Raw genomic sequence first — 26,358 nt, forward strand, 5'->3', positions numbered from 1 at the left:
TCTTGGTGGGAGTTTTCTTCCAAAAATGGACGCAAGTACCTTTTCAGAAAATACTCTTTGAAAGCTTGGGGGTTTTGTTGAAGTCACTGTTCAGGGCACTGCCTTGCACTGTAAAAGAGTAGCAAGGAAGAGAAGCATAGATTGTGTCCAACTCCAAATTAGAGTATAAAATGAAACCACAGTGCAGATGCCTTTTAAGACTCCAAAAAACACTTAGTCCTGATACCCAAATGCAAGAGTTTTTGGAAGCCAAATGTTTTATTTTCACTGGAGAAGATTGCTGTGAGTCCGTACTCAGTGACAGTCATAACAGGAATGTCTTAACTGCATCTGCTTTTAGCAGGAGCTTTTTGCAGCAAGTAACCTCTGGAGGGATCTCAGAACATGAATTAGCTTGTAATATTTTGGTACTCTGATAATTTCTTCTGCAATACAATATTTTGGGTTGCACAGCCATACTTTTAAAATGTGGACTCTAATTAATGACAGAAAAGAGCCCATGTTAAGTGAAATCAGCCAGGGAGGTAATCAGTTTTCTCCATAGGAATGCAATGTATCAGAAGAGCTTTCAGGAAGAGACCCATCTAAAGCTAACAACACTGGATCTGTACAAAGGACTTCCCCTAAAATCAGGAGTTATTTCTGCTATCAAAATCAATGCATAAGCTATCCAGATGGAAAGTTCAATTTCTTAATTAGTAATAGATGTAGACATTTGAAGAAAGTAATAGCTATAGTTTAAAATTGGTCATCTTAGAAAATGTGCACAGACAAAATTAGAAATAAAAATTACTATTTTCAGCTTCTATTTATCATTTCCCTGGGACTTGATGGGTTTTTGGTGCTAGATGGGTTTATAGTCAGGAAAAGTGTTGAATACCACCAGGCAGAAAGAACTTCCCTATAAGTTAGTGTAATGTAATGTACCAAACAATCTGTTCAGAATTTACATCAAGTAAACTCCTAAGGTTTTAAATATCTCTTCAGAATCTGAAGCTTTCTGAGGTTTTCCATTGCTGTTTTATGTATAACAATGGACTAAGTCATACATGTACACCTCTGACAACCCAGGCATGTGGCCATCAGGGAAACAGGGGATCCTGCTGGTGGGAGCAGTGGAGGCATGGCTCTCCCCAGCGTGCTGCAAACTCTGCCAGGATGCAAAACTCCCAGAGGAAACCTCCGGAAAATCCCTCTCCCCAGGGAAAAAGGCTGACCTGATGTATTTTATGTCTTGTTTTCTGATACTGTGCTTACCATCTCATAAAACAGGAAAGCTTTGAATTGTGTTTTTGTGTTTTTAAGTGTTTGCAGTTCAAGGACATTTATTGCACCTTAAACTCATGTTTAAAAAGAAAAATAAAGGCAAAGGAGAAACTATGAATAGCAAGTTCAGCAATGAACTTTCATATATCGAGTCTCACATTAAATACAAACCAGCATGGCCAGAATCTCTTAAAAACTTCTATTTCTTGCCTGTTAAATAAAATGAAACAATTGAAATGTAATATTGTTGTTATTTCTAAAATTGCATTTGAGTCCTGGTGATGTCATTAAGTACTCATGTAGAAGGAGTTATCATATTTCAAAATAAATGTTTAACAGACTGTGCTCTGCCAGAAAAGTGATAATAGTAAACAATGACTTTTTGTTGTAAAGTACTGAACTTCTAGGATTTATGGTAGGAAAAAGATTTATTTTCTTGCTGCTTATGGCCTATAATTGGCAAGTTTTGCACTACCTTCCTTGGCATGAAAGTGCTGCTTCCACTATAGAAAAATATTAACTCATTTTAGAGAGATTTGCTATCATAACTCAAAAATTTAAACAGTAAATCTCATTAGAGGAGTTAAAGGTATCGAGAAAGATGTGTGAAATGAAGAAGTATGACTTTGAAAGAGACTGGTTAATACAGTGCATAAACATATATATAAGTGATCCTACTTATTGTTAAATGTGGAATACAACATGGGCAAATGGCTTTACAGGTGAGTGCATGTACATATATACTACGTTTGCAGATGCAAAAAACCTTTTGGAATTGCTGTTTTTCTTCTCTGACTTCGTGGAATGGGATCTAGAGAAACATCATGACGAGACTAATGCTCTTTTTTCCTCAATAAGTTATCATTTCCATCTCTGCTTTCTTGCTTGCTTGTTTTACCTTCTTTGCAAGATTAACTCTGTATTTTCTGTAACAGGCACATAGTTGTCTGTGGTCACATAACACTTGAAAGTGTGTCGAACTTCCTGAAGGACTTCCTGCACAAGGATAGGGACGATGTCAATGTAGAAATCGTCTTTCTGCATAAGTGAGTAATCTTTCAACATTGCTCTTGTCATCTGTTACTAAAACTCATTAAGTTAAGCTGTATCTTCTGGGAAGACAGAACATTTAAAGCTCCATAAAACCATAAAATTAATATTTGCATTTATGTTTATTTATGTCTTGAGAGAAGTTTTTTTCCCCTGCATTTTCCATAACCCCCTATAAGTATATTTGTTACAAGCAGACAGACTTCAAATCCAGTTGTATTGTCTGTGAGGTACATAACTAAATGCATAGTTGAAGTGGGGATTGGATTATGAAATAAAAAATATTGAAATGCACATAAATGCATCAGAGTTTTTTTTAGTGGTAAATATTTCTAAGGAAATTACCAAATTGGCAACATCAGTAAAGCTAATGAAAAGTATACATGTTCTATAAATTTAAGGTATCTGAAAATACCTTTTACCTACTGAAATCAAAAACTGAAACCTCACCATACTAGATTTCTCCAGGAAAAAACACTTATTTCAAATTGCACAGTATTTAGAAAATGAAAAATGTAGGTGCAGGATCAGTTTTAATATAACAGATACTTTACAAATCTATTGATGATAGAAATTAATTTTTTGTCATGGTGATAATCAGTACTGCTCTTTATTATGTTACATACCTACACACACATAGCAGCTTGCATTTTTCTGGTGTAGAATTTTGAAAGGTGTCTTAGTGAGGCTGTTGTTTCTTGCAGGCTCTACACTATGTGTATGTTAATATAATTTAATAAATAATACAATGCCTAATAGCTATGCCTAGGGGAGGAACTTCTAGAAAAAGCCATGTGATAGGAGACAGTATCTTTTCTGTTCCATAATGGCATCTGTTTAGAAGAGTTGCAAGTTATAAATAAATAATATTTTTACATTCAACAATGAATTCTGCAGTTTTGTCAAGGAAAATGTTTAAAAAGTTAAGGAATCATTTGTGATGACTTAACAGTGGAAACTGAGAACTATGAATCAGCAGCACCTGCACAATTTTTTCATCTAGTCCTTTCAATTTGAACAAGTGATGATATCTTCAAGGAACTACATAATTTTTTTTTGCATTTTTTTTTGCATTCCCTCTCTATGTAATAACAAGTGACTGTGAGAGGAAATTGGAGATCAGGGTTTCCACAGTGAAAATATGTGGTAGGCATCAGGAAACTGCACATTCACATGAAATGAGTTTAGCACCATGCTGCTTGTTTGTGCCTGTAGCTATTAAATCCCTTCTATTTTAATGAGTGGCACCAGAAAAGATATTTACAATGTTGGTCCACGTTATGTAATTGACTGTAATCCATTTAATTTTTCTTTTGTTTCTGGCAAAATGAAATGAGACAGAAAGTCACAACATCATTATGTTTGTTTTAATTGTAGCTCATACAGGCCACAGGGTCCCTGTCTGCTTTCTTTTCCTGATTTTTAGCGATCGTGTATTGAGCTGTTTTATTCAACACAGTCAGGCATTGTGGGAATGGTGGGACATACAGAGGATGGTTTTGGTACTGTATAATTTCTGGGTAGAATGCTGGGAAAGGATATTTTCAAATGTTTGCATCCATACTTCTGGATTCACATCCCTTGGAAATGTACACAGGATGGATGTGGAGAGTAGCACAAGGTGGGCCAGAAGCACTGCAGACAAAAGCAAGGTAGTGTTTATCTTTTAAGCAAGGCAAGCTGTTTCCACACCACAGAAAAAGGATCAGCAGAAGTCTGGATATCTAAAATCAATAAATGGGTGGGGTTGTAAATGCAGGAAATGGAGCAATTATGGAAACTGACTTCTCATTTGCTCTTGTGTTTCCTTCCTCTTTCCAATGCAGTATCTCCCCTAACCTTGAGCTGGAAGCTCTTTTTAAACGACACTTCACTCAGGTGGAATTTTATCAGGGTTCAGTCCTTAATCCCCATGACCTGGCAAGAGTGAAGGTAACAGCTCTGTTGTTCTGTTCTGCTATTTGACCTTTTTCTAAGTACTCCTTGCATTATTTAGAAAAAATCCTGCTAAAGCCCTTCATGTAACCCCAAAAGAGTGTTTTTCCGTCTCTATTATCTTAAGCAATAAATTATATCTATCCTTTTTTACCCATATCTTAGATCTTCAAAGCTGCAGCAACAGTGACTTAAGATACATTGTCTGCCATTCCATTCAACTATTTATGAGTTTTTCATTGGTGTTTCTCAAAAGTGTGTTTTACATTAATGTTTGATATAGCAAGATATTGTCTTACAGTAATTGCTTAAAATGCTGTTATCTTATCAGAACAATTAAGAAATATTTTTTTCACCCTCCAAACCCCTTTTCTGTTGTCTAGAATCCTTAAAGAAAAATATGAGATTTTTGGGAGATAAAATGAGATAGTTTTACTTATTTAGATATTTATTTTTTAGACTTTCTAAATAGTAAACTATTTCATTCTCATAAAGCATGAAGCTTAAAAAAAAAAAGAAAATTAAAAAAAAAGCAAGTTGTCATATACATTGTTAACTTTTTTGTTTCTTTTCTCCCCAATGGAATGTAAATTGTTTACTTAAGACAAGAATGTTTTTCTACAGTGTTATTAACACTTTCTGGAGTACTAATCATGTTTTTTGTCCATTTTGACTGCAGAAATTGCTTAAGATTTTTGTAGCCCAATGCACACTGTTTCAGTTCATCAGAGCATGTTCTAATTATGACCATAAAATCACGTGTTCTTATTTTGTGTTCTGTATTCCACCCTTCTTTGTGTTGATATTTGGTTGTATACACTGGAAAATACTTTTGTCATCTGCTTTGAGTTCTGTAAAGCTCAGGTTTGTGTGAATCTAGAGGTCCTGTGAATAGATAGTTGTCCTCCTCATGCTTTCTATATCTGGTGCTCAGATTCTAAATCAGTTCAGCCACCTCTTCCTGTCTTGAATAGGAAGGCACTTAAATTCCCTAACAAAGCTGCAGGACTTGTGAGAGCACTGTACTGATGTCACAGGAACTTCCCATGAATTTAGAAGTCCAAATTCCAGTATCTGGTTACAAAAGATTAACATTACCACCTTTGTGGTCTAACTGATACAAAGTAAGAGTCGTCAATTGAACTGCTGACCTGCTCTGATCATCATAAGCAAATTTCAAGAAATTCTCTGTGTCCAAGAGAATGGTCATAATCACTGGCATGAACTCATGTTAGCCTAGAAACGTTTTTGATTAGCAGTATTGAGAACTGACACTCACACTCATGCAGCCAGTGCTGGATTCCCTGATAGTTTATGAGGAAAGAAGAGCTGGAAAGAGACGTTGCTTTATATGTTTCCTTTTTCTTTGGTGTCTCAGATAGAGTCAGCAGATGCGTGCCTAATCCTTGCCAATAAATACTGCGCTGACCCAGATGCTGAAGATGCCTCCAATATTATGAGGTAAACTCTGCAGTTTTTAATAGCTTTTTGGTTCTTTACTCTGATTAGCTAATTTTATATCTGATGTGTTGCACTTAAAGAACACTGTAGGATTTTGAGGTTTTTTAGAGGACAAATGAAAAGATCCTCACAAAAGTCCAGAGGTGAGAATACCCTAAATTCCTACCTCAACTGTTTAATCTGTCTTTAGTGTGTCAGAAGAGACTCTTGGAGCACAGGCTTTGGCACTCTTAGTCACTTTGCAGGAGCCAGGGTTTGAGTATTGCTCGGTGAAGGCAGAGAGGAAAGGGAACGCTGCAGCAACACATGGCGTGAGTGCGCGCAGTGCGGGGCTGCTGTCAACAATGGGGCAGAAACACCTTCAGCCCTTCCTTCCCTGCTGCTCCTTGGTGGATCTGCTCCTACAAGTAGGGCACTGCTCAGGGAATAGCAAAGCATACAAGGGAGTTGTCGCCTCTCTCCATCCTGCTTGTTTTACACTGGAGACCGATCATTGCTTGTTTTGATTGACAAGGCACTTACGACATTAGGGACGACCAGATCTCCTGCTTCCCTCCTTGTAGTCTCTGAAGGGAGGAGATGGAACAGTCAGTCAGTAGATGGCAGCTAGAGTTACAACAAACCTAAGCCATTCCATTTTTTGTTTTCTTCATGCAATCCTAGTTTTAATGAGACCAATCTTCTTTCAAAAACTAAAATCTCAGTCAGTGACTGATTAAAAGTTCTCTAGAATTGGGCTGGCCAGTGTTACAAACAGATTTTACTGGCTTGTCAGATGTTTGCGTGCTGTGTATTGAAGGAAGGGGAGAAATAAAAAAATGCTACTAAAATTGCTCTTCTGGAAAAATACCACTGTGTGCAAGAGATGTAGCTATTTGAGAAAGACACAAGGCTAAAATATGCCTAGTTTCATTTTACAAACATGATTTGAGTTGTAATGCAAGAAACTTTATTTTGCTATTGATTGCATAAATACATTAAAAATATTCCATTCACAGATGGATGCATTCTTAGTAGATTTAATACATTTAATGTAATAAAATGCAAAAATTGTAATGTAAGAGTGGAATTCTCTTGTGTTTTCTCACAATTTAAGTTAAAAAATTTAATGTTTAAACAGTTCAGCAAGAAATGGAAAATTAGAAGAAGGACTTGTTAAAATAATGCAATTTTTTTCATGTTTCCTGTTCTAGCTTTGATGTGCTTAAAAGCACAAGCCAGACCAGAAGTTTACAATATATGTTCTACAAAACACCAATGTAAACACTTACAGCATTCAGTCTTGTGAGACTGATGATTTCATAATAAGTCAGATTTTTTTTCATTGTTTTATCTTCTTTTTCTATCTTTAGTTTTTAAATACAAGAGGTTTTGGTTTTTTTTTGGCTGTTCATCTCTTTAATTTTGCGCAATGCTTTCTTATAGCACACTATCAGTTCATGCATTTCTCAAACATTTTTCTTTCAAGCCACTTAAAATCTGTACACAGTTGAATGTATCTTGGATTCATCAAGTAATTTAGAATGTAGAAAATGTGAGGATTATGGAAGTAGCCCCATGTTTTATAAATTCAGCACTCAGCTATCAGTTTTTATATTGATCTTTGGATAAATCCATCAAAATTAAGATTAATTTGCATGTGTAACACAAAATCATTATTCAGGGTATTTAGATATGATGAATGTCTAGCAGCTATAAATAAATAATATATGATGGAATAGAAAGAAATTGATTCTTTCAGGCATTTATCATTCGGAAACTTTATCAAGTATGTTGATTCGAAGACATGATAATCACTGAGGATGATGTAACAATTCCAACTACGGAATTTTCCTAACAGAATGAGTATCTGAACAGAGCTGCTAAAACACGTGTCTTTTTCTGCAAACTCCATAAGAGCAAACCATTCAACTGCACATTTCCTGAGGCTTATTGCTTTCTAGTACTAGCCACCAATTCTTACCTCAGTGTGACTGTGTGTAAATATTTCAAAGGTTTGACATCAACCAGTTTGTTTTACAAGCAGATGAATAAGGAGGTACAGTTTTAGTTGTGGGACTTGACAAAACAGTAAAATAGAGGTATTTGGATGCATTATCCAAATACCCTATCAGTTAAAAGTTATCTGAATAGGTTTTTCCTTCTCTTTTTAGAGTTATTTCCATAAAGAATTATCATCCGAAGATAAGAATTATCACTCAGATGTTGCAGTACCACAATAAGGTAACGTGATGGCCACTGTTTCTGCTCAGACTATTTTGCTACGTTGCATTCACTCATACATACTTTTTCTAGTTCCTGTAACAGCAAGAATTTTTCTTCAGTTACAAAATAATTTAATTTTTTTATATATGCAAGGGACTTTATCAAAATCATGACATTTATTAATTGCCTGGGATCTAATTCTCAAAGCTACAGTGTCCATAGTTGTTATTGACTCCAGATGACCTTTCACCACTTAAATTCTGTAAGTTCTGCTCTTATTGGAGGTTATTATGATTTTTTGATTCTGTCACAACCATGTAGACCTGAAATGGCCAAGTAGTGGGTACAAAATAAATAAATTTAGGTGTTTTCTAATATAAAACATAGCTCAGTTGTGGAATATGGTACTAAGAGTATTGTGAAGTTCAAAATTACAAATCCACTTTGGAAAGGAATTTGAAAAAACATTTTGATGGTAAATTTGTGACCTTTATACACAATGAAAGTCAATTTATTGAATCCTGAGATGAGAAGGTCCATAAACTGCTGACTTACAGGATTATGAAGGGCGTATCAGATAACACAGTACGCATATGTGACCTGCTTCTTTTATTACATTATAATATAATATTTATTATATTAGCTCTGAAAGAATCAACCACTGCCCAGTGTTTGAGAAAAAGCTTGACTGGCTAAACCTTCATTCAATGAAATACACAATAAATCTGGTACTAGGAAGGTTTGATAACAACAACTTATACCTGTAACCTGTTGCTACAACAAGAGCAAATACTGCTGCTTGTTATGTCCCCTTCCCATATGTTATGGAAGAAGCCTGTCTTTATAGAATCAAAGCAAGGTGTTTCTCTGCTTTAAACAGCCACAGAGGGGAAGTTTTTTAAAATGCTTCAGTTTGTTTGCTATTCCAATGTGTATGTTTTCAAGAGTAGCTTTTATCAAAGTGCTGAACTGTGGAATTAACTTAGGAGGGGAAACAAGGAGGAAAGACTCTGTGCTTCCTTGTATCAAGGCAAATGTAAAAGTTATGTTAGAAAAAATCCAACAGATTTAAGCCAGTAACTGAACAATATTTATACTTATCTAAGTGATCTGTTTCAATACTTCAGATGTGTCTTGCTCAGTTATTTTCTTCATCCTGTCCTTAGAAATAGCATTCTTAGAAAAAAAAGTTTTGATTTTCACTGTCAAGTACTGTTGATCAAAGTGGAAGAAATGAAATATAAAAGACAGAAGATGTTGTATATGTTTTTAAATTATAGTATCCTTTAAGGGTTTCAGCTTCACATTAGTTGTAATCTAAGTGTATTAGTTTCCTGATGTGTGTTCCTTATCAGTCAGACAGTAGCTCAAAGTGCTGTAAAGGGAACATGCAGAAGGGAAGGAAGGCTTCACAATATTCTGCTTGCTCAGGTGTGAGGACAGATCGGACAGAGTGCTACAGCCAGTATGTCTTGAGAAATGTAGGATTTTATCTCTAGTAGGTAAGACTGGAACATTTCTTAGGATAGAATTAAGCTCTGAAACACCTGAAGTGCTTCTGCCTACTCAGAAGAAGTCAAGTTAAGAGAGAAAGTCATTCACTGCTATCTTCTATTTCTGGTTCTTCACCTGTGGGATATTTTGTTTGTTTGTTTGTTTATTTTCCAGGCCCATCTACTAAATATCCCAAGCTGGAACTGGAAAGAAGGGGATGATGCAATCTGTCTTGCTGAGCTGAAGCTGGGTTTCATAGCCCAGAGCTGCCTGGCACCGGGCCTTTCAACAATGTTAGCCAACCTCTTCTCTATGAGGTCATTCATAAAGGTAATGCCTTATCTCATTAGAACATATTAGTCTGCCATTCAGGTAGTCTGAGACTGGAGTAGAGAACATGATTCAAATGTGAAACAGATAGGCATTAACAGATTTTGTAAGACTGAAAAACACCAGCACACACTTTCATGCGAAAGTTTTTTTCTGAAAATTGGGCAATAAGCCAGGTTCTATCAATTTGTGGGGTTTTTTTTACTTTTTTTTAAGTTGCTGCTGCTGCTAAAACAAAATTACAATTTATCTAAGTCCCATGTAGCAGCAAAGTGCCTAGAAAAAGGGACTGGTCATTTTGGTCTTTTACATCCAGAGATTAGTGCACCTCTAACTGTGAGTAAATAAGGAGCATGTGTTTGAACTGAGGCCCAAACTTCCCACAACATCACTCATGTATTTGTTTCTCCTCAGTCTAAGAGCTCTTTTGGACTTAGATTGCAAAATTTTAACCCAGTCAGACTTCTGTGGGAGCTGTACTGGTTCACTGGACCAAGGCTTTGATTGCAGCAGTAACTGCATCCTTCCTGGTGCATTTCAGGGACACTGAATCCAAACATAAAGGGTGGGCAGTTTCCAGTCTCATGGATGTTATTAATGGGATGGGAAACACTAGAGTAAAAGGTATGCCATGGTCCACTTCAAGTTCATTGTGCAGTAAGCTAAAAATAAAAATACCCTCATGCCCTCAGGTGACAAAGCCAGTACCGTTCTCTTAGAGGGGAATATGTTGGTGCAGGACAGTGAGTCTTTATTTGCTTCTTATTAAGTCCTGGCATTTTTATGAAGGCACCCTTAGAAGACAGCAGGTTCCCATGTGTTAAAAATATTTCATACTATTGCATCAAAAAAGGCCAGTTTTCAATATAGAAACAGGTCTGGGCTCTGCACTTTACCACCTGCAGTTACACTATCTTCATCTTTATTCATATTCTAAAAAAAAAACCCAACTGAAAGAAGCAAAAAAAAAAAAAAAAATTGTTTTACGTCAGCAAACCAGGAATCTGTCTGTGACTCCTCAGTCTATGGCCAATTGGATATTAATCCTTTCTACCTATGTCCCAGAAGAAAACTGTATCTGTTGTGCACATCATTCTCCTCACCAGTCAGTTTGGTCTCTCCCACTCTTGCCTGCTGTGGCGACTCTCAGGAGTCTCAAACATTTGTAACAGCCACACTAATGTATGCAAAGTACTGAGGCAGCCTGTTGTATGAACTCACTCTGGGACCCAGAGTACCTGTGAAAATTTTGTCCACCTTCTATCTTTCCAGAATCAGAAGGGGTCAATGTTCTCTTAAGGAGATCCAAATATATGGGTATCCTCAGAAGCCTTGGTCTTAATTCAAGCTGTTTTAATACTGATTTTAAACAGTGACAAAGTGGAGAGATTCACAAAATGATAAAGTGTACAGATGTCTGACTGTGGGGGAACTGTACTAGAAACACACACGTTTATGGCCTGGATTTTTATCTAAAAACACTTAAAGTCAAAATCTGGATATGTTCAGGTACCATGTTTCCAGAAGATAATCTAACCACTTCTGCCATTATCTTAGCCACCTATGTTTTCTTATTTTATAACACTTCTGTAATAGTTCCAGTACAGTTACAGATTCGATCTCATTGATGAGCAGTTTTAAGCTGAAGGCTCAGCTTTGCAAGGCGTTACTCAAATTACATCTGAGTATTTCTCTGTACACAGAATAAGCATAAAAATGGCAATGAATTTGATTTGGAGGAAGCTGTCATTGTTAGTTTTGCTCTTGTGTCTGATTAAATATGGTTATAAACAGAGTAATGTGCAGACATATCTTAACTTGTGTGACTTTAAATGTCATCTTCACGTGGTATTGGAAGTAAAAAAAGCCATAAGAGAGTGCATTAAAATTGCAATACTTTGTTAATACTTGTTAAAAATATATTTTCTACATAATTAAGAGTGAATTTTCTAGGCAAGTAAAATGCACATCTTCATTTCCGAAGATCTCTGACTAATTCAAAATCTGAAGCCAAATAAATGTACAAGAATTGAGACAGGTTTCTTTATGTGACTCTAGCCCTGTTGGTGATAACAAAAGCTTTGTTTATTTAGCTGAAATGATGTTCTTTCTCATGTCTGTCTCACTCTAAAAACTTGAGAAATAAAACTGAATAGTGCCTGTGAATCAGCAGTGTATCACAGGAGAGCAGCTACATTGATTAGAAGTGCTGAAGAGGACTCTCTTGGAGAGAACTATGTACATTCCCTAAAGGAACTACCCCCTTACATTAAGAACATTCCATTTAAGTACTGTCAGACCTTCATAAATTCCTTGGGTAAACGTTATTAGTGGAGTCTCTCACCAGTCAGGAGATTGCCAGGAAAATGTACAGAAACTTCTGTATATTTTAATGAGGACTTGGAATATGTGTTTGTTCCACCTCCATAGTGTGATTAGAAAGTGATCTAATGTGCCATAAATGTTTGGTCAGTCAAACACAAGAGCATGATTGATGGTGACATTGCACACATTTAACTCATTATATGTTACTTTACAGCAAAATTATTTGTGTAAACAGTCTGCTTGGTGTTAGAAGTAAAACAAACTAAGAAACCTCAAAATATTATATTTGTTCCTAATATTTTCCTTTTGGTTTTAGCAATGTAATATCATATGGAATCCTTTATATTCTTTTTGGCACCAAGCTGAACAAAAAGGAAATCAGCTCAAAAAGATTAATGTTCTGTAAACAAAGACAGATAGATTGCACCAAACTATATGCTAAGGGAAAAAAAAAAGCCACAAAACTTTACACCTGCATTTTAACAATACAGTCTTATAACATAGACTGTTACTGTTATATTAAAAAAAGGAATTTGGACCCTTTATTAACTTGCACAGTCTCAGAAAAAGATGGCAATACTGTACTGTACTACAATTTCTGTATTGTTTGAATTAGGAAGTGCATACCAGAAGTCTGTCTATATGAAAAACATTGCAAAAAGCAGACACATGTAATAATAGGCAGAGATGATCAAATTTTGTCCCTGTGTACAATCCTGCAAGCGTATCTACAACCTACAAGCCAAGTTGGTGGTGTTGTCTAAATAAACAAAATATGGAATCTAGTACTCAAGTGTAACACAAGTCCACAGCCAAATTAGTTTTGTCTTTATAGGTAAAACAGCCATTGCACCTCATTGCAGATCTGTAAATTATCTAGGGCTGTCTCTGTTATCCTCTAAGCTATTTTGAGAGTGGGAGTGTTTTGTGGGCTTTTGGCAGCTTTTGCTTACACCTACACATATTCAGTACTGGCTTTACATTCCTTTCTAGTCCAGAATGAAAGAGAGACATAGTAAGGCCACACAGATTTACGTAAGTTGGGTGCTTACCTACACTGTTGGAACACATCAGTTTGTTTGCTATTTATTTTTGACCACCCAGGCAGCCTCGGACTGTTTTAAAGTTTGGAACTGGAGTATGAACAGGGAATTTCTTGACATGTAGTAGGAGGACTTTAAAAGGGCAGTGAGAAGGAAATGCAATGTCTCAATTTATTGTGAGGTTCTTCAGGAAGCTGCATAATAAACTGATTACATGATCCTACTCACAGGACCTAGACCAAATATGAAATGCAGCCTGTTACCAAATACTTTTATCTTCAAAGATCATGTAAAGATCTTCCTGACTGTAATGTTTTTAAATCATTGATTCTAGGAATTAAAACCTGTTGGTGTTTAAAACTGTTTGCTGTGCATACATAGTATCAGTCCTTGTGATGAGTGTATTTGTCTTGGGCTAAAGTCCACCATGGGACTGCATTTTCAGTCAATCATTTGAACAGATCAACACCAGTCTATCCTTGGCCTCATCACTGGATAGAAATCTTGCCCTGTTTTGTATATTTGAAGCTATTGGAAGTAGAGCCTGTATGCCTTTCAGTTCAAATCCATCAAGGCCAGAATCTAAAAAAAGAATTAGATGTCTTTATATTTCAAGGGTACTCTCTCTGCCTTGACACACTACAAAATTCTACCTTAGTATTAATGAGGAAAAGTGCATAAATCTCATTTTAAACTAGAACTAATCTTAATTAGCATATTTGATGTTTTATAAAATATACTCTTTTTATACAAATTTTAAAAATCATCCATCCATACAAAAAGCTGTGGAAATATTTGACTGAGATTGTACAATCTTCATAGTACTAAGGTTATTTGTTAGCTTTGATTTCAGCAGACAATGGAACTGAGTAAAGAGGTAGTTGATAATTTATAGTAATTAAGGAAATGCAATGCTAAGACTGTAAATCTAAGAAGCTTCACTCTATGATATGACCATAAGAACTGCTTTCAGCCAATTACTTTTCTGTCAGGTTTAGATATCCATGTGCAAAGGCATAATAAAGCAAGACATTCACTCAAGCAATTTGTGTGGGCTGAAAGGGCATTATAGGTAAATGCAAGGAAATATTTGAACTACGTTGCTTCCAATGTACACTTCCTTTTCAGCTACCAATCAAGAATATTTGAGGGCTCAAGAATATTGAGTTAGGACAAAGGGTTCTGGCTTTAAACTGGCAGAAGGCAGGATTGGGTTGGATATTAGGATGAAACTGTTTACTTTGAGGGTAGTGAGGCACTGGAACAGGTTGCCCAGAGAAGTCGTGGTTGTCTCATACCTGGGAGTGTCCAAGGCCAGTTGGATGGGACTGAGCAACATGGTCTAGTGGAAGGGATCTCTGCCTACAGTAGGGGGTTGGAACGAGATGGTCTTTAATGTCCTTTCCAACCCAAACCATTCTATGATTATGTGGCTACTTCCTTTTCATTCTCATCTATGTTGTTCGAGACAGAGAGTTGTAACATTAAGCATCCTCAAAGGCTTTGCCCTGTTTAGTGAGCTTTCCATGGTGGTGATGAGCTGATCTTATTCAATGCTAAGGATCAGACTTATTCAATGCTAAGATCATCTGGGTTACACTGCAACTCTAGCATTTGTTCTCTGTCTTGATACTTTGATCTTGGCAGAAGAGATTATATAGCACAATCAGGTTCAGATACACTCAATCTCTTTCATGTGACTATTTATGTCATTACACTGAAAAGCAAATGCTATGAGCAAGATGGATCTTTTGGAGCTACAGAGCTCCTGATAATTACACTGCTGGGTGTAGGGCTAGGTGTATTAAAGGTTTTCATTTTCTTCTGACAATACTAATGGTTGTGCTTACAAGAGCTACATCATTTTTTCATATCTCTGTCACTATGTCCCACTAGGAATTGATTGTATTATGTAAATATATTTGCTGATAACAATATTGTATCTAAAAATATATATAAAAATATATATATAAAATATATGTATAAATATATATAAAATGGAGGAGAGCAGAGGAGTATCATGGCTTAAAAAAAGATTCAGATGAAAATTACATTTCTTCTTTTGGATTGCAGTATGTAATTTTCCAGCTATTCTTCATATAGGCTATTGAAGCAGTGGATAATTTGTTTTATGACTATCAGGAGGCAGAATTGCAGTGTGACTTAGGGGGAGATAATCATGTGTTTGCAGTACTAGAGAGGAAGAAGGAAGATACAGATTGAAGTTGCTTTGGTAGTACAGCCCATTTTAGATTGGTTCCATCAGTTACCTAAACTTTAAAATACCATCACAAAGGCTTAAAAAAGTCATGAGCATAATTACTCCTAAAGTATTTTTCCTCACAAAAGATACCATCTGTCTCTTTGAAATCATGGGAAAATGTCATGGTTCAGGAGGAAATAAAACAGAAAGATCGTCTTTAGTAGACTGTTATAATCATCTTATAATAATATTATATACCATCCCTAATATCCCCAATTCTTTAAATTCTATAACCAACATTTTGTGGTATCCTAACAGATAATATGTTAGTACCACTAACTGGTATCTATGGAGCTTGATCATTGCTTTGTGAATGATTGTTTTTTTCCAGTCCTTGGTCCTTGACTAAGGGTGAGTGTTTAACTGTAGGTCTGATCTGGACTTCCTTCCTCCAAATCAAAACCATCTGCCTAAAGAAAAGAAAGCAAGGGAAGAAAGTAGAAAGGGAGATTTGTAATGTATTTGTATTTTTTTTCCAATCCCAGGTGGTGTCAATCTAAGAAAAAGCCACAAAATAGACCAAAAGTTACAAACATGCCCTTGCTATCATTACTCTTAGTTTTTTACCAAGCCTGCACTTTATCTCTCTTATGTATATAGAGTTGCTGATCAGCAACATTTGCAGGCTTCCTATAAATAAAAGGGTTATAAAAAATGTGATATGGCTTCTCTGTGTGTGGTGGGGAATAACACAATGCAAATCCCTTTTACCATCCCACATGGCCTCTGCATGGTGAAAGAATTTCTATGGAAGAAATTTCTCCTGATTGTTTGCAGCCCACTTGTCAGACTGTATATGATTTGGAACATCTCCATATTGCAATTTATTCTTGCAGTCATTTACATCTCCAGAACTAAAGTAACTGATTACTTGGCAGCCTGTCAACAGGAGGAGGGAATAGAAAAACAACAAAAAAAAAAAAAACCCAGACAAAAAACCAAAAACAAATAATCAAAAAAAGGGAAAAAAACCAAACTAATTTAAAAAAAAAATCTAAACCCCACAAAAATACCCAAAGAAAACAAAAACCAAACAAAAAAAGTAAAAAACCTCAAAAAAATATAAGGAAAAAAATCATTGTAACTTGCATTTTACCAGGTTTCTTAACAAGTTTCCATCTTGTTCTTTCGAGCATTTTTTTGAAAGAGTGCCTTTTGGCTAGCTTAACATGAGAGAAAGATTGGTGAAGCCCAAATTAATACCCTGTGGGATAAAAATGCAAACTTATCTAAAATACTCTATTAAGTCCTGTCAAAACAGCTCTGGAATACTGAAATTTGAAGACTTGGAATTTTTTATTCCAAGAGAGCCATAGAATGCCAGAGTACCTTGAGTTTGAAGGGACTGACAAGGATCATTGTGTCCAACTCCTGGCCCTGCACAGGACACTCAGGAGTCCCACCGTGTGCCTGAGAGCATTGTCCAAGCACTGCTCGAGCTCTGTCAGGCTGGTGCTGTCCCCACTGCCCTGGGGAGCTGTTCCAGTGCCCAAACACCCTCTGGTGAAGGTGATTTCCTTTTCCTGATATCCCAAGCCTCTCCTGACACAGCTTCAGGCCATCCCCCCAGAGCCTGTTTCTGGGCACATCAGTCTGCCCCTCTGCTTCCCTCCTGAGGAAGCTGAAACTGAGGTGAGGTCTTCTCCAGGCTGAACAGACCGAGTGACCTCAGAGGCTCCTCATACGGCTTCTGCTCAAGGCCCCTCACCACCTTCATTGTCCTCCCTTGGTCACTCTAACAGCTCAATGTCTTTCTCATTTTGTGGTGCTCCAAACTACCCCCAGGACCTGAGTGTGGCTGCCCTGGTGCAGAGAGAACAGGACAATTCCCTCCCTTGCCCTGCAGCTGGTGATGCCTCCCCAACCAAGACAGGCTGAGAAAGCTGGGGCTGTTCAGCCTGGAGAAGAGAAGGTTGTGTGGAGACCTCCTAGCAATCTTCCAGTATCTGGAGGGAGCTGCAGGGAGGCCAGAGGGGGATTGTTTGTTATGAACTGTAGTGATAAGACAAGGAGTAAAAACTGAGGTAGGTAAAAACTGAGAGGAAAAATTTGGGCTAGATATTTGGAAGAAATTCTTCACTGTGAGAGTAGTTACACACTGGAAGAGGTTGCCCAGGTAGTTTGTGGATGCCCCAGGTTGGATAAGGCCTTAAGCAACCTGGTCTAGTTAGATCTGTCCTTCCCATGGCAGAAAGGTTTGGGACTAGGTGGTCTTTAAGGTTCTTTCCAACCCTTAACATTCTGTGATTCTACTATTTTTAAAAAGAGAAAATTGGGTAACTTATTTCCTCATGCTCTCTAAAACTTCATTCCACCCCATGCTCAGTATGCCTAACAAGAATTCAGTGTATTATTTTTGCGTATGATTCTTGATTTACTGACTACAGAGATTCTGCTTTTAAGGGATTTTTCAGCATTCTAGAAAATCCCTTAAAAATAAATGATGTTAACTGTGTACTGGCTTATGTGTTAAAATCTGATTTATGTTTAAGCAGTTTGTAAATTTCAAAGAAAGCTGTGATTTTTACTCAGAACTCTGCATCTGTTTCTTTGGTTTTAGATTGAGGAGGATACGTGGCAGAAATACTACCTGGAAGGAGTTGCAAATGAAATGTATACAGAATATCTGTCTAGTGCCTTTGTGGGTTTGTCCTTCCCTGCAGTTTGTGAGTAAGTAGAAATACATTTAATATGCAGAAGTATATCCCTTCTTGCTTGAGAAATCTAATTATTTTGCATGAGACCTTTTCACTCTACTAGAGTCCAAATGTTGCTACATCCGATGGTGTCTAATAAAATAAACATTAAAGCAATCACTGCATGGAAGTGTCTGAAACATTGTAATGCCTGGCTTCAGGAGAGATTTGTGAATAAGTGATTGTAAATGAAAGCATGAATGGTTTTGGTATTGAGCAAACCCATTAGCAATCTTTTTTAAATTCAGTTATTTACTCACAAGTACTATCTTGTTATTTTTTTAATGATTCCCATTCTTTGAATAGTGGTGGTCAGCATGACCATCTTGGCTTGTGTTCCATTCCAAGGAAACTATTCCTTAGTTAACAGATGTCACGGAGTCATATATGCAGTGTAGCACCCAGTGCTCTGTGGAAGTGGTTGCAAATCACTTGCAACAAGTGAAATATCTCAGAGAAGATATGTCTATTCAGTTCTGAGACAGAAGCACATGGTACATAACCATAGTGTAAGCCATACCACAGCTTCATTTCTGGAGACTGAAAAGTGCTTGTATTTATCCTACAATGGGTCTGTGAATGAGAGATTTGTATTCATAAGGTTTGTATAATAAATACTCTCTCCACATAATCAGGTTAGTTTAGCACACTCATATTTCCTCTTCGGTTGGCATTGTTCTTCATTCCAGCCATACTGAAAGGTCACCACAAGGGAGTGGACAGCTTTTGCTAGGGACTGTGCAAATGCTTAAAAGGAAACAGACCCTGCTTGGGTGAGCTTGGTGTCAAACTGGTTAACAGAAAAACTTCTGAAGATTCCATTCATAGAGGAGGAAATAGATGAGGAAGTAAAATACATCTCTTATGTGAAGGATGATGAGTATGTTTCTACTCCTCTAACTTCCCCACCTTTCCCAATTTTTACAGGGGCAAAAACATGGCATAAGAGTGAGGGGGAAACAAGTGTCAGACAAATATTATCCATTTATAAATTGTCTGGGATGCAGTTAAGACAGAGCCCAGTCATCAATTTGCTAATAAAGTTAAGGGGTTCTCAATCCATCCTTCTACTGTGTCAGCCACAGTTTTATGAGTTTACTGAGGGGAAAAGTTTTTCACTATAGATACAAAATTTTATGTGGATTTCTTGAAACAGGAAATCTCATCATTCAGAAAAGTATATTATATGCAGAATGAACAGTAGTTTGTGCTGTTAATACTAGCTACAGTCAAATCTCCATGCCAAACCATTTTCAAATGTGTCAAATTTCTATATGAGTTTGCAAAAATGTGTGACTGAGACTGTACTTGACATAAAGCTGACATTCATTTTTCTGTGCTGATAGAATGGAGATAAAATAATCAATAAAGAAAGGGTACTTACTGAGATTTAGAAACATGTCTAAACTTTGGAGCTGTCCTCAAGTATTTGGTTATCTGAAACATCAGCAAACTCTTAGCTAGTTACAGTGAAACAAAAAGATTTATCTCAAATTTTCAAACACACTAATATCTCTATTAAAAGCACATTGAAAATTAAAATGTAGTGCTACTTATTAATAAGTTTAGTGCATCGGTATTTTTATTACTGTAAGAAATGACTGCTCAGTTTCCAGAAGAACTGAAGGACAAGGACAGCAAAATGTCCATTGCATTGGTTTGTGAAGGGAAAATTGAGTCAATGGATAGGCTTACTGTATTCAGCTACCCATGAAATGTACAGAGTTTGAGAACAGGTTTTGTAGTGTAGCGTTTTTAATTCATGCAGTCAATGGCATTTTAAAAGTCAGAAATTAAATTAAATGTTCTGCTTTCTCAGGTTATTTGTCATAAATGCAGGTCTAGGACTGTGATTCTTTTGTAAATAGGCTGCCATACGCCTGGATAACAAAGAGTGTGCAGAGATAGTGAGGGTGGGACACCTTGAAATTGCTGAAGAATTTCAAGCTTTTCATGTCAACACTGGGGTGAAGAATTAGATGGAAACAGAAGTTAATATCAGTCTGCAAGTTCTATTTGTAACTCCACGTGTGTGTACTGTGTGAACATATTCCAACCAATATATTTTCAAGATGCAAATGTAGTTCCCAACATTCCGTGCCCTTGGATATTGCTGGACCAGGTGTTGATGATGACGATTGAAGATAAACTAACCAGTCTATTTCCCACTAGTGCAGAGCCTGCTAATGTTTAGTAACATAAGGCTAACCTTCACCCAGGTTCTAGGCCTACCATTCTCTACCCCCAAATTTTCCTAATGAGGCCAGCATATTTCTGAATTGACACTCGACCTGGTGGTGGGAACTGTCCCTATGTGATGTTGGCTGTGGAAAGGGACTGACTCCTGGCCTCTTCTCTTCCTGCAGACTGGTGTTTGCGAAACTAAAGCTCTTAATGATAGCCATAGAATACAAGTCGGAAAAGCGTGAAAGCAGGTACGTCCCATGCCGCCGCTTCAAGTTCTCGAATGCACTGTCAAGAATTTTGCCTGCTTTTTTTTTTTCAGAATGAACATGGCTATTCTTTTAAACATTTCAGAATGTAATTAGCATGCCATTGCATTGCAGCATTTCATATAGGACTGAAAGGGACTTATTTCTGCCCTCTTTCTCCCTAAAATTAACCCAAGTCAGAATGTTTAGTAAAACGTGCAGTAGTACAAATGTCTTATCTCCAGGAGTGATTTTCCTTATGCAAAAGCTTAAATTTTTTTGTGTTTATAGTGTATCACTTTTAATCAGAGGTCCAGCTTACACTACTGAAAAGTAGAAAACAGATGTGATATCAAAATTCATTATGTGTATTCTCAAAATACAAATTTAATTTAAATTAGTTTATTATATGATACAGGATAAGCAAATAAAGGGTAAACAGAATATTTAAATGGTATCTGTTGTGACAAAACTTACATGAATAACATCATAAAACTGGAAAAGATTCATTTAGCCTTGAAATTACCAATTGGCTGGCTACTTTCCTCAACCAAAAAGAAAACAATCATTATTTTTAGTACAAATTCACAGATGGGAAGTGTTTTGTGCATTTTTTATTTTTTTTTTGTGCAAAGTTCATAGAAAACTAATTGAACATTGGAGTCAATCTTCCATCAACTTGTCCATCACTGCTTTAAACAATATTCATTTTTATGTAAGAAAAATGTTTTAAATGTTCTCTGCAACATGTGGAAGATAATAAAAATATGACAATACTGACTCTGAGAGGAATTTTATTTTCCTCTTTTGAAATTATGTTTTATACTGCTATAGTAAACCTAGTTCATCTTCTTTTTGGCCACCTTTTAGTGGCCAAAGGCACTTTTGGGGACAATTGCTTCCTCTCACAGGAGAACCAATTCTATCAATTGAACTCATTCTGCAATTTCTGGGGTTTTGAAAGTTTAATACTTAGTATTGACTTTCATAATTTTTCTTTATTAAAAGAAATTATAAAACCTGTGTTGGACATTTGACATGGAAAAAGCAGTGTTACAACTATTTATGAGTATTTCCATGCCCTACAGCTGGTTTTGCTGGATTCTTCCATATGTTATAAAATTAAATGTGAAGTGGTGTATGTACTGTCGGATATCATTTTTGTTCATACAATGCTGATTAAGAAATTAGTTTTTTTTTACTGTCAGATTTTTTATGCTGTAGTTAACTCCTTTGGACTCTTAAAATACTTTTCCATTGAAAGACCTCATTCTGCATTAGCTAATGTAAAGCAAACAATCCATTCTTCTATGAACAATTTAATCTCTTTCTAGAAAAAGGAAAAATATGATAGTAACAGCAGTGGAACAATTTACCAGATTTTGTCTTCAGTATTAAGAAATATTTGATTTCTGTTTTTTCTCCTAACATTTATTGGCCAGCTTTATATTGCCATTACTTCAGTTGTCATTTACTTACATAAGTGCTAATATTGCAGTCTTTTGCAGTAATAACTGATTGTTCTTGGCTTCCATATCATTCTTTGCATTAACTTCAGTGGGAGTTGGATTGAGTTCTTAATCAAAAGGTGATGCAGAGGATCCCACAAAAAGTATCACAGTGTGATACAATCATATATTTCTTACTTAAAGCCACACAGGTAACAGTTTGAAATAATTATTATAGTATGGAAAAAAAAAAGACTAAAATTGCTGGAAACAATACTATCAAAGGGATATTAACAGCTGGAACTTTTGAATATGTATGTAACAAGAGGAGGGCATACAAGGTAGATAGACACATTTTTTTATAACCCTGATCCACAGTGATATCTGCTGATTTTATTAACCAGTGATAATTTTATAGTCAGTTTGATCAATCTCATAGCTGCCTGCAGCGTATCTTTACTGTTCTACTTGTTCCTGTGCTTTTCGACTCAAATATGTTAACTAAATATTTGTGGTTTTCCGATCCTTTATTCAAACCAGAAAGGTAATGCAACAAAACTTCAGTTTCTCACCTCCTAAGTACACTTGCATTTCCATGCATCTTATTAAATGTAAAGGTGGGGAATTAAAATAAAAGTTGGAATAACACAGTTTAGAAGCACAAGCTCTTTTTGAACAATGAACATTTGTCAGTTGTCAATTAAGTTTGTTGATGCTGACATTGGCAATATTTTATTCTGCTCATGTCCTTCTTCCTGGTAATTCTTAATAAAGTTGAAGAGAGAGCTGACTATGGATATTCTTTTTAAACTTTCAGTCTTTGTGAGAGTGACGAAAAGTAAATACATGCTGATTTATTTTATAATTATACTTTGCATTCATATTTTGTAAAACTATTACAGAAGTTTTATATCATTTAAAATTTAGAGAAACAGTGCTAAATATAACTAAACATTTAGAACATGATGAAGATGGCACCCTTTCATTAAAAGCTAATGCTTCCTGCCATATCTGAAACAGCTCTTGAAATGGTATTTTCAGAAGCAGGGGAAATTTTCAAAGCATTCTTTCTCTAAAGGATGAGAAGATCTTACTACCAACTGTTTAATTTTTATTACTAGTCATTATTAAATGTCTGTATCATTAAATTATCTATCAGATTGCTTACTTACACAGGGAGTTTCCTGTTAAGATTAGTTTCATTTGCCTTCATCACTTTGCACTCAGAGTTAAAGCAGTGAATAAGATTAAAGAGTGTGTGCAGCTCTAAACAGTAGTAATGTGAGAGAATTCTAAATGTCCTAATCCCTTCTTTAAATTTTCAACTCAGTCTTAAGGATAAATACTAGTCCCATCTAATTGAACGGCAGACTTTTACTTGACTGTTAATATCTTCATTGGATATAGAATGACATAAATACTAATTTACCTCTGCATGTTTTTTTTGGCCAGGCAGTCACCTAGATTCTAGTTTTCTAAACCTTTCTGATTTACAGTCAAATTCTGTTAACTCTACTGTAGAAAATTTGAAATCAATAGTAATTAAAAATTATCTAATAAAATAAGTTCATACTACTGTACATGTTAGTGGCAGCTGAGTTTCCTGCCTATAGATGTTTTTCTTCATTTTTCCTGACTACTAATAAAGCTGCACAAAACAGAAAGTATGCCTTGATAAGAAGTTTTTGTCAGTTTAGGTAGGTAATTAATAACAATTATGATATTACAGGATTGCTTAAAAGCAGATAGTCAAGCCTAAATATAAGTAATAGAGTTATAAATGATAAATGCATATTATTTTTCATATAATGGGTAGAGTTTCTAGGCAACTGCTTCTTATTGAGGTCTCTTGAAGATTAATTAAAAAAAACCCCATGATTAGATTTTTTTAACCTTTGTATTTATATATTTGATAATGTCTAAATTATTTCTCAGCTATCAAAGAAATCTCTGAGTTTAAAAAACTCAGTTTAGAGTGTTTCTGACCAGCTACTAAAATCTGCATTGTCGTAACTCCAGCTCACGATAGGAGTTAACAATTCCTTCATCTCTAATTGGTTTCTGGGAATGTTATAACCCATGATTAAAAACAGGGGGCACTTTAATGATTTTTTGTCTCCCTGATGCAAGCCAAATACTATAGTTTAAAAAATGCTCTTAGCTCATTGGGAGAGGTTTTGCTTTTTTGTAGAAAAATGCAAAGGAAACATGGAGAACATGAACCTGAAAATATCCCAATGTTAAATATATAGCAAAAAATAACAGTTTAAAATTCAGACATTCAAATTCCTCATCTGAAATCCCTTTTAGAGAGATTTCTGCCTTCATTTTTCCCCTGAATTTTTGTTCTACATAACTAAGCAAGAAGGAAAGCCTAACCAGGATTCTTCCCTCCTGCTCCTCTTTTGCACTCCTCTTGTAAAATTTTCTCTTTGTCTATCATATATTTGTTCTCATTCTCAGCAGAAAAACCTTTAATCCTTGAAGACTTTTAAATAAAGGGTTTTTTTGCTTTTGCTTTGGTGTCAGTTGATTTCTTATCAAAGTGTTTGATTTGCAATTTTTTTCTTGTCGTTTGCAGAAGCCGAAAGCGGTATGCCCTCTTCGTTACCTTTCCTTCCAACCTCAATCCTACCTCCTTCTAACTTCAGGACTAATTCCTTGCCAAGAACACAGGAAGATAACATCTTTGTCTATCTTTCTCTGTATATACACACACATATATACCTATATATTCATCTATCTATGTGTGTGTGTATATATATATATCTGTGTGTATATTTATATATGAGCCCCCAATCTCAAAGAGGAGAGAGAGAGAACAGCATTTTGTCTCTCCAGTGTTTCTTGTGACTCACGCACTAACTTCTTTGCAGGAAGTACAAAATAAAACAGGATTAGTTTTTTAGGCTTTTTTTCCCCCCTTTGTGGAGTCATTGATGTATCACATTGTTGCCATTTGGAAAGCAGATTTTATTGTTGATATCTCCTGTCCTCATTTTGACTGTATCATGACGATGTATATTTCGTCTTTACCAGCCCTTGTACTGCCATATTGTTTTCATATTCACACCTTCATTGATGTCCTTCTTTCCCCAGAGTCTTCCTTTAAAACACATCTTACAATGCAGTAGTTCATGTTCTCTTGCAGTCTCATCTTCCATTAACAACAACCAAATACCTGATTCTTTGCATTTCTGGTCCTGTTTTGAGTCCAGTTACCCATAATACAGTACTCATTAAAGCTATTGTACTGTTCCAGTGCAAGTGCCATGGATAGTTTGTATTACATGTCACATTCATTCTAATGACATTTATTAACCCATTTATGAAGATGTTACTGAATGTATTTTTTTTCTCAGCTTTGGGGGTTTTTTGAGATGGCATGTTTTGCATTTTCTTTGGTACACCATGCTGTGAGTCCCTCTCTAGTCTACATCCTATCATGCTGCTATTGGTTTGGATGAAGTACATAAGGCATGCTCTTCCATATCCTTGTCTCACCTCACCTCTCTTCCCCTGGCAGCTTTTTTTATTTTATTCCTAATTGCTTATAGCAGTCTGTCTGCCTGTCAGTGATGGTCTTTGGAGACCTGCTCGCATTGTCCAGACATTTCAATTTCCTTCTTTATTGTTCTCTTCAAACTCTCTTTTCCATGTCTGTTCTATTGTGGATGTTGTATGTGTTATATGTGTTTAAGTTCTAGTCTTACCTTCCTGTAGTTTCTGAGTAGATATGTGATAAGAGAGGTGGCTTCCTGTCAGTTTGGCATTATTGATATGATCCAACTGCAGAGAAGTTACTGCAACACATAGCATCTCCAAGGATCTGCAGCTGTTGCACCTCTACTTTGCTTCTTGCTTTTAAGTATATCTTATCTTGTGGTGAAGGCATGTTAATGCTGGCATGATAAGCAATATGAAGAAGTGTTGTACCAAGTGAAGTTGCTTGCTCCCAGAATAAAGTATATTGTTCTGCCTCATTGTACTCATAATTAATCACTTCTGGAACCAGAAGGAATAACTTAATTGTTTCCAAGTGTATTGAGTTCACCATCACTGTTGAACTAGTTTGGACTGTGCCCAAATAAAATACCTCATGCACATCCTGTAGACCGTGACTTAGTAGGTGCTGTTGTAAAAAAACTTAACTCCTGGGAGCAACCTTTTATATGCTTGTAGTAATTAAGCTTTAATATACTGTAGCATGTAATGTGCACTGTGTCTTTTGCCTTGTATTCTTTTTAGAGTCTTACTAGATTTTGCTGTATAAAGTGATATGAAGCATTATGAATTAATGTCAGTGATAGATCCCAGAAAAAATAATCAATATTTATGAGTTACAATTAGTGTGAAAACTGGTATGTGCACAACTCCACTATGAGATTTGTGCACCTACACTCACACTCC

The 26,358-nt window shown here is 36.0% G+C and overlaps 1 protein-coding gene across 16 annotated transcripts in view; it reads left to right on the forward strand.

Annotated features, from left to right (window-relative positions):
• KCNMA1 (potassium calcium-activated channel subfamily M alpha 1) overlaps positions 1 to 26,358 on the forward strand; it is a 439,294-nt gene that overhangs the window by 295,308 nt on the left and 117,628 nt on the right. For all 16 annotated transcript variants that reach the window (XM_058840858.1, XM_058840857.1, XM_058840866.1 and 13 more), the window contains 7 exons: positions 2,202 to 2,312; positions 4,143 to 4,248; positions 5,630 to 5,712; positions 7,866 to 7,935; positions 9,586 to 9,741; positions 17,933 to 18,042; positions 20,435 to 20,503. In XM_058840858.1, the coding sequence (XP_058696841.1) occupies positions 2,202 to 2,312; positions 4,143 to 4,248; positions 5,630 to 5,712; positions 7,866 to 7,935; positions 9,586 to 9,741; positions 17,933 to 18,042; positions 20,435 to 20,503 (705 nt within the window). The remainder of the gene's footprint in view (positions 1 to 2,201; positions 2,313 to 4,142; positions 4,249 to 5,629; positions 5,713 to 7,865; positions 7,936 to 9,585; positions 9,742 to 17,932; positions 18,043 to 20,434; positions 20,504 to 26,358) is intronic.

The sequence above is a fragment of the Poecile atricapillus genome, chromosome 6 (genome assembly GCF_030490865.1).
Source record: "Poecile atricapillus isolate bPoeAtr1 chromosome 6, bPoeAtr1.hap1, whole genome shotgun sequence".
In the NCBI taxonomy this organism is placed as follows: Eukaryota; Metazoa; Chordata; class Aves; order Passeriformes; family Paridae; genus Poecile; species Poecile atricapillus.